The sequence below is a fragment of the Limulus polyphemus genome, unplaced genomic scaffold (assembly GCF_000517525.1).
Source record: "Limulus polyphemus unplaced genomic scaffold, Limulus_polyphemus-2.1.2 Scaffold253, whole genome shotgun sequence".
NCBI classification, from domain to species: domain Eukaryota; kingdom Metazoa; phylum Arthropoda; class Merostomata; order Xiphosura; family Limulidae; genus Limulus; species Limulus polyphemus.
The window spans coordinates 456,438-468,384 of record NW_013665863.1 but is presented as its reverse complement, the minus strand read 5'-3'; the positions used below and the strand labels follow the sequence as shown (position 1 = coordinate 468,384).

At 33.7% G+C, this 11,947-nt stretch overlaps 1 protein-coding gene across 3 annotated transcripts in view; it reads left to right on the top strand.

Moving 5' to 3' along the window:
- Positions 1-4,697: 4,697 nt before the first annotated feature.
- Positions 4,698-11,947, top strand: part of LOC106478818 (meiosis regulator and mRNA stability factor 1-like) — a 34,936-nt gene continuing 27,686 nt past the window's right edge. The window contains exons 1-3 of one of the 3 annotated variants that reach the window (XM_022382499.1): positions 4,698-4,781; positions 6,822-7,383; positions 10,602-10,780. In XM_022382499.1, the coding sequence (XP_022238207.1) occupies positions 6,922-7,383; positions 10,602-10,780 (641 nt within the window). In that variant the 5' untranslated portion in view covers positions 4,698-4,781; positions 6,822-6,921. Of the gene's footprint in view, positions 4,782-5,111; positions 5,131-5,159; positions 5,248-6,821; positions 7,384-10,601; positions 10,781-11,947 lie in introns of those variants that run through there. The other 2 variants (XM_022382500.1, XM_022382498.1) reach the window with 2 other exon arrangements.

The window sequence follows — 11,947 nt, the reverse complement described above, 5'->3', positions numbered from 1 at the left end:
TCGATAGCTCAGAAAGTTAGGGTTGCAAAGCATTTACACTCTCATTAACCTTACTATCAACAAATTATCCTAACTTCAGATAAACGAGTTGTAATTATACAATGTAGTCCATGCACTTTGTCTGAAAATATTACCCGTAGCTCAAGCAAGCAAGGGTCGTAAAACCCTTTCAGCTGAGTTTCCCATTTCCTTGCTATCATCTCCAATTATAGAAACTGGTGATGAACTATTCATTACATTTACTGGCACCAGCCATCCTAGTTTCATGGTAATCAAGTTGAAACTACACAATAAAGTACATACATTGTATGACAAATATCGCTTGATAACTTGGAAATCAAGAATTGCCATTTTCTTTCAGTCAGTGATCCTACAATCAGTGACTGTCCAACATTGCTAATTGTTGGATTTCTTCCCAGCCACATTGATTTGGAGGCCTTTGGCAGCAGTTTCAATGGGTAATTATAGATGTAATTTGCCTTCTTATCCACCACTTCAGGTGTTTTCTCCTCATTTTCAGGGCTAGAACGGGACAAAACAGTGTTTCCGCTCCTCATCTGCCTCAAATAACTCCTCATTAGTAAGATAGGACACAGCTGGTCAATATATACTATGCACTTACATGCACACTCAACTGCTGAAATTCATACATCAACAGACTGACTGATCAGAACATAAGATAGGGTCCTGTCCGGCTGGAGCCAAAAGGTTTCCCTACTGCTTGCACATACTAAAGTCACACTCAGTTTCCACTTTGGTACATTCTATCCATCACTGTCTTATTATAGCCCCGCTTTTGTTACATGTTGGCCTTCCCTATTTGCTGATGTGCAAAACTGCGTGTAAACTAATGTCGACTTTAACCATTCCTCATATCCTAAATGAAGGATTATACATCACATCTACAGGGAGCAATTTTTTGTGAACAACCTTTTGATCTCTATTGAGTTGCAAGGTATACCAATATGACGTAAGAAACTTGTTGTCTTATTAAGTTTGATTGGAATTTGCAAATTCAGTGGCATACATTTGAATCAGTGTCACTCATTAACGCAAACCATCAGGATGTGGGTGGTAGGATGAAGCAGCTTCATTACAGCAACACTATACAATTTGCAGAATAGTTGGATCCCTGATTTATGTGATCCTCTTCTGGAGCTACAAACTGGGCTATCAGTTGTGGACTGTGTGTATATACTAACCAGTGATAAGTCTTGGCCCACTTCCTGAAAGTAGTCAATACCCACGAATATGTACAAGTGATCTCACTCCATTTCCGGGACCAGCAGTATCTAATGCTATTCTCTGTAGAGGAGAACCAGCATTAGAATTATTTATTGGTGTTTACCCTGTTTAGGCCAGTTTTTTTTCTTGGTGGCACAAACCATACAGTATTCACACCAACACTGAATGTTTAGATTCAAATGTGGCATGAAGAACCACAAATGAATGTTAGCAAAAATGCAAGTAACCTTTAGTACCCTTCTGTTTGTATGTTATGCAATGACTGGATAATGGTTTGCTTCAAAGTGAGAAAACTGTAGACATCTTGTTTTGTCACAGATTGAAACCTATCTTGCACCATTGCTATTGTAACATGAAGATTCCTTTTCTACCCACAATAAACATGACTGACGAATGAAACTTCCATGCTTATGAACACACATTTTACTAGTGTAAATTTCAAGCATCTAAAAAGTGACAGATGTGTCACACAGGCTAAATGGTGTGATGCAAAACTCATAAAAAGCATCTTTTGTACTGAAAACAATCTTAGTTGCAATCTTATTCAGCTTGAAGTGACAGTACCTGGATGCCAGATCTAACATTTTGAACCAATGGGCTCCTTCCAGAGCATTCAGACATTCATCTCTTTGGAAAGCATTAATGTGAGTTATCATCACATGTCCAAAATCAATGCAGAACCCACCCTGACCATCAGTACTGGAGAAAACCAAGGTCTCTCTGAAGGCTGTGACCTCATCCATTAACATTCACTGTACTTCAGCATTGATTACATACCTAGCACTCTGGGGAAGCTTGCATAGCGGTTGTTTAATTATACATGCATCACCTATATCTCTATGAAGCTGTGTGACTGTTGTTTGACCAAATCAGCCATTTAGGCACACAAATACATCTATGTATTCAATCAACAAGTCACTGAGTTGCTGTTGCTGCAATGACTCTAGATTTTTAGCAAAATCCTCAACTAATGACCTTAGATGAACAGGTACATAGAGGCATATTTGCTTTTGAACATGGTGTAATAGGTGCCACCTTAGCATTACCTCTGTCATTGGATACTTCCACTTTGCTTACCATGCTTATGATCATTCAAATATACAAGTGGATAGCTAATCACCCATATTTACAAAGCAACATCAGGACTTCATCTCTGTCAGGGTTTTAAGTATGTAGGTTGGGCTGGGATTCTTCTACAATAGGTTAATGTGACTTGTTGGTAATAAATTCGAACAATAAACACAATCCACCTGTTTTAAAATAATACATTCAAAACAAGTTAAACATATGTACAGAAATTCTTTACCCTAAAGGATATCACAGTTGTATCTAAAACTCTAAATCATTCTCTTTTTTGTCAAAAGCCCACTTAGACTGATTCAGTTACTTTAGAATCCAATCGACAAGACGAACTATTTTTCTCTACTTTTATCACAATAGTATGGGTGAATAATTCACTTACACTACTCAGTGAATTACCACAACTGTATCCTGAACTTCATATAATTGTCTCCTTTGTCCACACAGATTGGTTAAATTACTTTATAACACCATTTGACAAGACAACGTATTTTCCTTATCTCTATTGTTGCGTCAGCGAGTCACATGACTACTATGACGCAACGCTTCTAGAACTATCATGTACTTTGGCGAATGTTCAAGTTCTTACTAGATATAGGGTAGGCGGATATATATAAGAGGGGACAACGTGACGCGGGAAGAGATAGATAGTGAGTAATTGATCTGCGGTCGGAGTATTATTGACGTTCGTTGCTATAGCGTTTGTTTAGCGCGATTGTTGAAGTTGAGTGTATCGATTAAGTTATATTCGGAAAGAATAAACCAGTTTTATTAAGTAAAGGCTTGTGTCGCTTAAGTTTCGTCGGTACGAAGTTACGGAAAATCAATTAAAAAAACGGAGATGTAACACTATACTAACTGTGAAACTCACTTTAACATATTGACTGTTATGGCTAATCAATTACACGCTGGCTAACTTCACGTTTCCTAACTTTTTTTGACTGAACTTTACTTCCACTTCATTTAATTTACTCTAGCCTGGTCACCTATATATATATATATAACTTGTTCACTGAGGCCTCGAACTTTATAAACTACGCGAGCATGTAATGTAATATATATAATGATTTACCACAGCTCTATCCTGAATTTCAAATAATTGTCTCATTTTCGTCAAAGTTCACACAATCGGTTTTAATTACTGTAGAATACCCTTAGACAAGACAAATTATTCTCCTTATATTTATCAAACTGTGAAATTCACTTACACGCTGGCTAATTTCACGTTTTCTGACCTTTTTCTGACTGAACTTTACTTCCACTTTACTTAATTTGCTCTAGCTTAGACACCTATATATGTATATAAATACATCTATTTTGTTCACTGAGGCCTCGAACTTTCTATAAGCTACGCGAGCGACGACATAAAGTAATAATACTCACTTGGTGAGAAAAATACCGAAAGTTTCAGTAACACTACTACCACAATTGAACCATACACAAAATGTACGACTCTTATACCGAGTTATAGAACCAAACTTGTCATGATTATCGCCTTTAAGTAGCTACTTTTAACTATCTTGTTATGAAAAGTGAATAAACATTAAATGTTAAGTCACAAAATTAACTAAATAATAATGCTTGCTCTAAACAAGCTTGTATATCTGACAGTCTCATATTGGACAGATGACTATCCAAGCTAATACTATCTGCTTCATGGACAAGAAACAGTTTATTTTATGCATGGAATCTATAATTGTATTACATGACACTGACACTTTAAACTTTGTTCAGATTAAATCATAGGATACTGCTGATCCTTGGCTTGATCAGGTTGGCATTGGATAATTTTTTTACAGAACAGTATGCCACTCACTGAACAGGCAAAACTAATGGATAAGCTCTGCAGTACACCCATCCAAAGGATGCTGATTCCAGATATTAGATCAAAAACAACTCTCCTCTATTGTCTAATTTATCACCATCTGTCAGAACAGAGTTTGTTTCCATTAGCCATAGAGATAGTCTCACGAAAGGACTTGAAAGATCATGAGTCACGAGAGCTCTCGAAGATCCTGTGTTAACAAGGAATTCAACCTCTCGCTCTTGTCCTTTCATTGGCATATACACACTCCACTTGTGAAAGCTGAGCTGACAATTGAATTATTCAGTGCAAAATGAGAAATTCAGTACCTCCTCAAGTTGGTGGCTAAAACCAACTTGGGCTTCATTAGTTTTCTGGAGCATTTGCTGCAGCATCCACCACTTGTTGCTGGTTATCCTGGACTTGCTAATCAGAAAGCTGGTACAGATAACCCCGCCTAGGCTTTGTTGATCAGTATTTTCTGTGATGTGTATCCAATGAGCAGACCTTGTGTGGAGATGTACCCCATAACCTGGAAAGCTCTGCCCACTCAGTGCATGGTAATCACTGAGGCTGCAGCACAGTGCTGGGTTGTGTTGGTGGCTAGTTAACCCTCGTCCAGACTAGTCTGGTAGGTCGGTCCATCTGAAAGGTAACCACAACAGCTGTTTCTGTAGGCTTTGTTTCCTATCTAATGATCTCAGTATTCCAGCATACCGTCGTTTTCAGTATGATTAGTTATATTTATATAACCCTTAAAATATAATGAATTGCTTTTGGTGGGGTTATCTGATTACTTTTTAAAAATATTATGCATCAAAAAAGTGTGTTTTGGGACATTATGAGCTGTCTTTTATTGTTTTTGTGGTAATCTAAGGACACATTTTACTAGTAAAGAAAATTACAAAGTTTGGCGTCAATACACTGTTAATGTTAAGCCCAAAGGCGTCTTAGTTAGGTATGCGACTTGTTAGATGACGTATTCCGTGGAATAGTTCCCGGTAAGTATTTATGACTACACTCTAGAGTCGTGAGTATAAGTTCTGCAAGCTGGAGATGGTTTTCACTTCGAAATATTACTGTTTTTACAGAACATGTAGTGTGTCACCCATGAAATTGTTAGTTAAAACTAATTAGGAGTTTTAATTAAAAAATGGAAGTAAAAGGAAGCTGAGTTTTAGTTTTACAAGTTGATTTGCTTAACGTAACTTGAGCTTTAACTCTAATTTAAAGGAGGCCTTAAAAATTAAGTTAATTAGAACTTTCATTCATAATCTTATTGTATGCACTATATTATTATTGATACTTTGTTATTGATAAGAGTAATAAATATATATATTCTTAGATATTACTTTTGACTTTAGTTGTTGTACTGTTCATACTAGTAATAGGTCCCATGTTGTTCCAAAACGTTATGTTTTAAGTAACATTCTACAGTGACAATAGTCTTTCGATTCGAAACTTCATAGTTCATTATGAATGTGATAATTTCATTCGTGGATTAACTAACTATACATGTTTTTATTATAAGTTAAATGTAATTATAAGTAATATAATGAAAATCAAACATATTTTGGAAGTGTTGAACTCTTTTCATAACGAAATAAAGAATACGTTATAGTTAAGAACTGCAACATGGATATGCTTTGTTATATTTAAAATTATAGCTATTGTTATAAAGTGGATGAAATAGAAGATGAGTAACTATTTTTAATCTTATTTTTGCAGTGAATTTAATATAGAGTCAGAAGTACAGTTAATAAAATACCAAACTTTGTTTTAAATCATATCAATGAAAATATTCTTTTGGATGTCAGAATAGTACTTCATACTCAAATGTTAAATTTGGCTTGTAATTTATATGTGGTTATAAAAGTGGGGTGTTTCGTTCATGTATTTTTTGTCTGTTAACACAAATTGAGAGATTAGGGTGCAAATACACTTGGTTTTTGTATAATTTTAAAAATTATAATTTCACTACACATTGTGTGCTCAGCAGTTAATTATTGTTCATTTATTGTAGCATCTTCAGGTGTTATATGGAAATATGAACTGTTTAAAAAATATAGTTTTAAATGTTTGTTGTTGCCGCTGTATGCAATAAAGGTTAAATAAATTACTTTTGGACTTTCCTGGAAAGTCCAAAAATAATCTCTCTCTCTCTCTCTCTCTCTCTATATATATATATATGTATATATATATATATATAATTATACACACCCCCAGTAGCACAGTGGTACATCTGCGGACTTGTACTGCTAAAAACCGGGTTTCAATACAGATAGCCCTTTGTGTAACTTTGTGCTTAATAACAAACAACAACAATATAACTATACAGGTTATGATACCACATGTATATTCAGCATATCACTTGAAACCAGCTAATATTACTGCAGAATTATTACAACTTGATCAGGATTCATTGTTGTGTAACAAATAAAATATTTAGTGTTCAAAGTGAGAGTGACTTAATCTTCTGTTTCTCAGCTTCTGTAGGCTGAAATACCGAAAAACTAGTTATAAAGAGTTTGGTTTAATTTTTATCATAGGTATAAATCTGTTTCTGTATTATGATGAATAATTGTTATTCCTGATCTAATGGTATCACTATGTAACACACGTAGTACAACAATAACATCTGTTAATATTTTTCTCCTTAGTCACCATGTTAATTTTTTTTACTCTGTTCCAGAATGCAAGTAAATATGGAATTGAAGCTGCCAATTAATATCAAACATCTAAGTGGATGAAATGTTAATTTTGATGAAAAAAGTATACTGTTCAACTAGAAAATGCTTAAACAGACTAAACTAATGAATACCAACAAAAATATTGGACGAGTAACGCCGATCATGAGGAGGAGTTGCTTTCCAGGAGCATCTTCATCTCTGGACTCTGCAGATTATTATCAACACGTTGATACAGCCTGTAGTGGTAGTTCATTACCTGCTTGTCTGTGCTTGCATTGTTTAAGTACTTCAAATTCATCACAACATCTAAGTGAGATGGTACAGAATTCAGGAGGATCATCTGTCTTCTGTTGCCAGAGGATGAGTGGTAATTGTGTTTCATTACCTGAAGTTTCTGAATTTAATGTTTCACTAGCAGCTGGAGTAAGGCCAACTTTGTCAGCATTATCATCATCATATTCAAAAGAATCAGAATTAGAAATTCATGTTAATAACCTAGACCCAAGCATTGACATAAGAGAAATGAGAAAAATTCTTCTTTCAGTTTTTCAAGAGTATACTAAGGTGAGATATGTTTTAAGAATATACGTATTACATTGCTGTATTCCTCCACTCTATGCTAACATGTAATCTTGAAGATTAAAATGTGTAACTTTACTACTGGTGCATCTAATAACTGTTTCATGATTTCAGAATATCATAACTGCTATTTATAATTTATTAAATAAGCACTTGGTAAAATAATTTCTATCATGCCCTTATTTGAAACTCATATTCAAGTGAAGTTATAGTCTGTTAGTTGGGTTATCTTTGAAATTATTGGGTCAGTAGAGCTGATGTTTTTAGTAATTTCTTCAAAGAGCTGTAACAGTTTCAAACATATCTCTAGTAGGGACCATTTGTTATTGATTGGGTTAGAGATGTACTTGCTTGTGGCATAGAGGCATATTGCTATTTTATTTATTTTTTGTTCTAAAGCTTTTTAGCAAGGTAGTATGTTGAATTCCACCTTGTACAAGTTTCTTTTAAGGCATATTTAGGTAGTTTTGTATAGCTATTAATTTCTAAAATTCCAGAGATGAGTAGTTAAAATGTGTAACAATTTACCTACTGATTGTTATGAGACCAACTATATATAGTTTGCTGGTATTCAAGAACATTCGTGATCACAAACTCTAATGTGTGGAGGACACATGATTCATTTGCCAGTCTAGCATTATTAGAAACTTTCACAATATTTGTCTCATTATCTCTTATGAGGAAGTGAATATATATATATATATATATATTTCAATTTCCCATTTAATCATTAGATCTTCCAGCCTTTATCCTATTGCATTATCAGTTTAAGTTCCAGGAAAATGCTTGACAGCATGTTGTAAATCCACATGTTCATGGTTCCATCGTGTTGTATATTAACTTCTGATCAAAACAAACTGCTAGCTATATAGATCAGAACTATAAATCCACCTGATAATGTTTATAGCTAATTAAGTACACTGTTCTTAATTATAAAGATTAGAGTACATTGTTTACTCAGTTGTGTACCCTCTCTTATTAGTGATATTTTTACCATAATCCCAATAATATCTCTCGACATTTGGCCAGCTTAGGAGATAGAAGTTAGTTTGAAATCCATATGCTAAGTTAACACTTCCAAGTAATCTTTATGATAAAAAATCTAATAATAAATGAAGAATTAAAAAATAATAAAAATAGATATATTAGCTTATGAACATTGTGTGTTGTTGAGCATGACCAGTTATGTTAGAGAAGTGGCATTGACATTTGAAATCTGACTAGCAATTGGGGTCTTTGATCTTTCATATGTAGGACTCAGATGATAAAAAAAAGTTGCTTAATAACTTGTGTTTTGGTTGTGCTTTCTTCTTCAAACAAATTGCCCCCTCCCTCATCAGTAAAACAATTGAATATTATTGGTTTTCCACAACATTAATATCCCAGATTGCATAGTGTAACTTTTTAACCTGATTATCATTAATGTTTTATAGCAATACTCATAAACGGTTTGATGTTTGGTAACACCCTTGGAATTTAAGGTCACTTTTCACCTTCAATATTAGGTACAGTAGACTTCATAGTTTGTTGCAAATTCTTATTGTCTTGAGACTGCTTATTTTTTTTAGGTGATTGTGCACTGGGGTAGTAGAAACTACTTTCCCTCTGCCACCAGATGAAATTAACATTTTATGTAGTCCTCACTTCACTTTAAAATCACAAACAGAAGTTTTTTTTAAAGATCACTTGCGATAATCAGTGAACACAGAGGTTATCATAGAATCTGTCTTAATATTACTGATAACAATCAACAGCTAAGTCAGAGAATTGGAGGTTATTGTGTGGATTGCAAATGACAGAACTGTACATGACGTGTAGGCTACTGACTACATGTATTGCTAAGTCAACACCTACTAACATGTTGCAGTTTGTATATACATATATTGCAGGGCATGCTATAGATTGAGATTTAAAGAAGTATTAGACAGGTACAAAAAAAACTAAACTGTTTATAAAACTTTCATTTTTGTAGAAAAATATTATTGGCACTATACCATCTCACTACAATATATGTCTGTTCACCTGGAATTATTAAATGATCATTTATTATGTATTCATATTGTATCCTGGTCTATCTGTAATTTCTCACCTTTTATCGAAACTTCATATTTACTTTTATATTGGCTTCTATGCTTCATATTTGCAGCATCCTGTAAAGCTAATAGAACCTTTTGTTTAAATATATATATATATTAGGTATTTGATGACCAAATATTTGTTTTGTTTAGCTAAAGGAATTGACTGGATATTTAGTATCTGGCCATCCATTACATCTCTTCTTGATGTTTAACTTGAGTGATTAAATAAGTTAAGTAACTTTTTCAGTGTCTGTCTTCCCCTATGTAATGGCCAGTGTCCCCCCCCCCAATAAAAAACAAATACATGAAACTGCAAAATTCCAGTTTAAGACATTTCTCATAATACCTTATATGAATATATTTCTCAGCTTTTTGCTCATCCCTTTACCATTAAGGCTTTTTATATCCAAAAAAAGAAATGGTAGTCATAAGTTATCTATTTATTCTGACTTTGCAAGCATAGTGACCAGGGCTAGTTTTAGTACTATTTACACACTAAGCTAAATGTGATTTTGTTTTGTGTTTGAGTGACCAGTCTGATTCAACACTATATTGGTTGGAGGCTAAGGTTCTTCTATATTGAAGACTTGTCATCTTGTAAATGGCTGATATAACTTGTATTTCAACCAGAACTTTGAATGTTATGGTCAAGCTGGCCTAATGACCAGATGGTAATGAGCAAGAGGCCTTATTTGTTACAGCATATAACAAACATGGTAAAATTGAAATGCTGTTATACACTCTTCTAACAAGTACAGGAAACTTATTTTTAGGTCAGTGAGGAATGGTTGAATATTATCAGTCTTATTGTTATTTCACAGATTATTAAGAATTTTGTTAAACAGATTATAAGAATGTTAAAAATCTGATGTGGGATCAATAATGGACCTGCATGGTTATATTAGTGAAAGTGATTGTAATCAGAAAACATTAAATCTACTTGGTAAATTTAATGTTATTTATCATGTAGTTGGATCCACTAGCCTCTGTTAACAATATTTTTGATCATAAGGTTGAATACATTTATTGATTTCTGAGAGTCAAAACTTTGTATTATCAGTGATTATAGTGTGTTTTGATAAACCTAAGATATATTCATGTATGTATAGGAAATGTATTTTGTAGGTCATGCACTTTTCTCTCAGAATGCTAGAAGATAAGAGCTTAAAGGCTGTGGTCAGGGTGATATCTCTTCATGAGGCACAGTTTGCAGTTTCTAACCTTCACGGCCTCAAGATTGGCTCAAGACAGATCTTGTTAAGTTACAAGTCAGGTGATAGCAAACCTCCTTTGCAGGTGTTGTGGTAATTATGAAACTTGGTTTGAATTTATTCAGCTAAATTTTAACATAATCTTTGGTTAAAATTCAGCAATATTCACTAATGTTTAATTGATTCATTTTGTGGATTGTTACCTTCTTAAAAGAGCATGAGTAAACCCACTAAGGTGCTCAGAAAGTCCTTTAAAATCTATGTTTTCACATATAATTAGTTTGAAAAACACTGTACAATGCATTTCAAGATTGTTGATGTTTCTTTCACATTTTTTCAGTGTTATGAAGTGAAATAATTCCTACCCTGAATCCCATGTTAATAGATTATTAACAGTATTTTTCAATGTTTTCATTGTGTTAATGATAACTAATATTAAACCTGCAGGCCTAATACATCTTGATTTTAAATTTTGTATTTGTTGTGTCCTGTTTCCCAAGATATTTGTCTCTGTATATCTACATGTATCATATTTTATGATAATTGCATGATGGTAGAGAAATAATCTAGGCAGTGAGAACTGATTCGGTAATGCCATTCTTAAAATATATACATACAAAGACCCTCACATGCACTCACACAATATTTGGTTGAACTTTAGCAGGCTTTAAAAAACTTGAATATCTTCATATCTAACTGTTGAATACGTTCCAAGTGTATTGTAAAAATACAGGTTCTAATCACATTTTCAATACTTTCAAGACAAGTTTTGATGCTATTTTCATTAATGGCAGTTTTATTTGGAAGTGATTATTTCAAAATATTGATTTTGAATGACATAATGATGTTTTTTGTGCAGGTGCTTATTTTAATGTATCATTAGCACACCTTGCTTAAAACAAAGAATAATCAGTTTGTAATATTATAGATATGTCAGGGTAAAATCCACTGTTATAAAATAATGTCAGTCTCATCCGTTCAGTTCACTGTTATACAAATCAGGTGTCTGATGGTTACTTGTGATTTGAAATGTAAATGATTGCTAAGTTAGATTACACTCATAAACATTTGGTTGAGGTGGTTTAACATCTTTACAGTTATGGATATTTCACTTCAGTTGGAGCATAGTCACTACAAATAAGAAGGGGAACCTAGTAACCCTGGTTACATGGTCGAGGTGGTTTTACATCTTTACAGTTAAGAATGTTTCACTTCAGTTGGAGCATAGTCACTACAAATAAGAAGGGGAACCTAGTAACC